This window comes from Alligator sinensis, unplaced genomic scaffold (assembly GCF_000455745.1).
Source record: "Alligator sinensis unplaced genomic scaffold, ASM45574v1 scaffold1302_1, whole genome shotgun sequence".
Lineage (NCBI taxonomy): Eukaryota > Metazoa > Chordata > Crocodylia > Alligatoridae > Alligator > Alligator sinensis.
This window is the reverse complement of record NW_005842612.1, coordinates 162,715-164,597: the sequence shown is the minus strand read 5'-3', so window position 1 is coordinate 164,597 and position 1,883 is coordinate 162,715. Positions and strand designations below refer to the sequence as shown.

The 1,883-nt window shown below is 60.4% G+C and overlaps 1 protein-coding gene across 1 annotated transcript in view; it reads right to left on the bottom strand.

Moving 5' to 3' along the window:
• ACTN3 (actinin alpha 3) overlaps window positions 1–1,883 on the bottom strand; it is an 18,597-nt gene that overhangs the window by 6,515 nt on the left and 10,199 nt on the right. Inside the window, exons 4-6 of the mRNA XM_025214924.1 lie at window positions 1,703–1,789; window positions 437–524; window positions 61–139 (exon numbers count right to left, since the gene is read on the bottom strand). Of these exons, the coding sequence (XP_025070709.1) occupies window positions 61–139; window positions 437–524; window positions 1,703–1,789 (254 nt within the window). The remainder of the gene's footprint in view (window positions 1–60; window positions 140–436; window positions 525–1,702; window positions 1,790–1,883) is intronic.

Sequence of the window (1,883 nt, the reverse complement as noted above, 5' to 3'; positions counted from 1 at the left end):
ATTGGCGAGTGCAGGGCAGGGGCGGGGGCAGGGGCAGGGCAGGGGTCCTGGGGGCGGCACCTTTCTGAGCTTGGCGTAGTCGATGAGGTCGGGGCGGTGGCGGTGGATGAGGGCGCACAGGGCCAGCCCGTCCTTCCAGCTGGGGGAAGACACCCGTGAGCCCCACATGCACATGCACACATGTGCACACACAGCCCGGGGCTCCAGCCCCTTCCTTCCCCCCACCATCACGTACACGGGTTTGTAGCCACGGGCTGCGCCAGGCTCAGACACACGTGTGCACCCCACGCACAACGCCACCTGCACCCCTGGCCGGGCACAGCACGCACACGCGCACGCACACACACACACCCCCCCCCTCCGCAGCTCTTGGCCCTGCCCAGGTCTCGCAGCTCCCCACCGCCGGCTGAGCCCCGCTCCCCCCGGCCACCCGGACCTGATGTGGAAGTTCTGCACATTGGAATTGCGGTATGGCGCCGTCTTGCGCTGACACCACAGCAGCAGCCCCTCCTTGGCCGAGGTCTCTGTAGGGGGGAGTTGGGGGGTCAGACCGGGTGGGGGGGTGGAGGCACGTGGACCCACCTCCTCGGGCTGAGCAGGAGGAAGAGGGCAGGGATTTGGGGTTTGCACATGCGTGTGCCTGTGTGTTGGAACAGGGACATGTGTGTGTCTTTGGGCCTATGCATGCAATTGCCTGAGGGGTGCGTGTGTGTGCAGGCGCATGCATCTGCACGTGTACGTGCATTGGCATAAAGGGGGATGTGTGCATGTTTGTGTGTGCGATTGCCGAACATGTGTGTGTGCGTGCCTGTGCAGGTGTCTGCATACGTGTGCACACGTATGTCGGTGCATCAGCACAAAGGGGGGGGTTGTGCTTGTGTCTGTGTGCTATTGCCTGAGAGGTGCATGTGCATGCATATGCGTGTGTCAGCACACGTCTGTGCATGTGTATGTGTGTGTTGGCACAAAGGGGGTTGTGGGTGTATGCATTTGTGCTTGTGTCTGTGTGTGCGCTTGCCTAAGTGGGTGGAGGTGCCTATGCATATGTCTGCACATGTGTGTACATGTATGTCGCTGTGAGTTGGCACAAAGGGGGTTGCATTTGCCTGCACTTGTGCCGGTGTCTGTCTGCGTGACTGCCTGGGGGTGCACATGTGCACACATGTGTGGGTATCTGTGTCTCTGCACACGTGTCTGCACACGTATATCTGTATGTGTTGGCACAAAGGGGGTTGTGTGTGTATGAGAGAGTCTGGGGGTGCGTGTGTGTACACACTCATGGGTCTGTGCATCTCTGCCCGTGTCTGTGTATGTTTGCACAAGGCAGGGTAGGGTGTGCATTTGTGCCTCTGTGTGTGTGATAGCCTGTGGTGTGCAAGTGCATGCATGTTTCTGCATGCATGCGTGTGCCTGTATATCTTTACCGGGGGGCGGGCGCATATTTGTACCTGTGTTTGTGCACGTAATAGCATGGGGGGGCTGCATGTGTTCACACACGTGTGTCTGTATGTATTTGCATGGGGGGGTTACATGTGTGTGCTTGTGTCCGTGATGCCATGGGGGGACGTGTGCACACACACGTGTGTGCGCGCATGCGGGCACACTTGTGCCTGCATGTGGGTTAGCATGGGGGCCCATGCAAGTGCACACATGTCCACTGTGTGTGTGTGTGAGGGCACGCGGTCCACACGTGTGTGCTCACCCTCGACGGAGATGTCCTGGATGGCGAAGCGCAGGATGATCGTCCAGATCATGCCCAGGGTCATCTTCAGGTTCCCGTCCACGATCTCTGGGGGGGGCAGGATGGGGGGATCAGAGCTGAAGGGGGGGACCCCCTGCCCCCCAAACTGGAGCCCCTAGGACCCTGCCCCCACCCCCGTGGG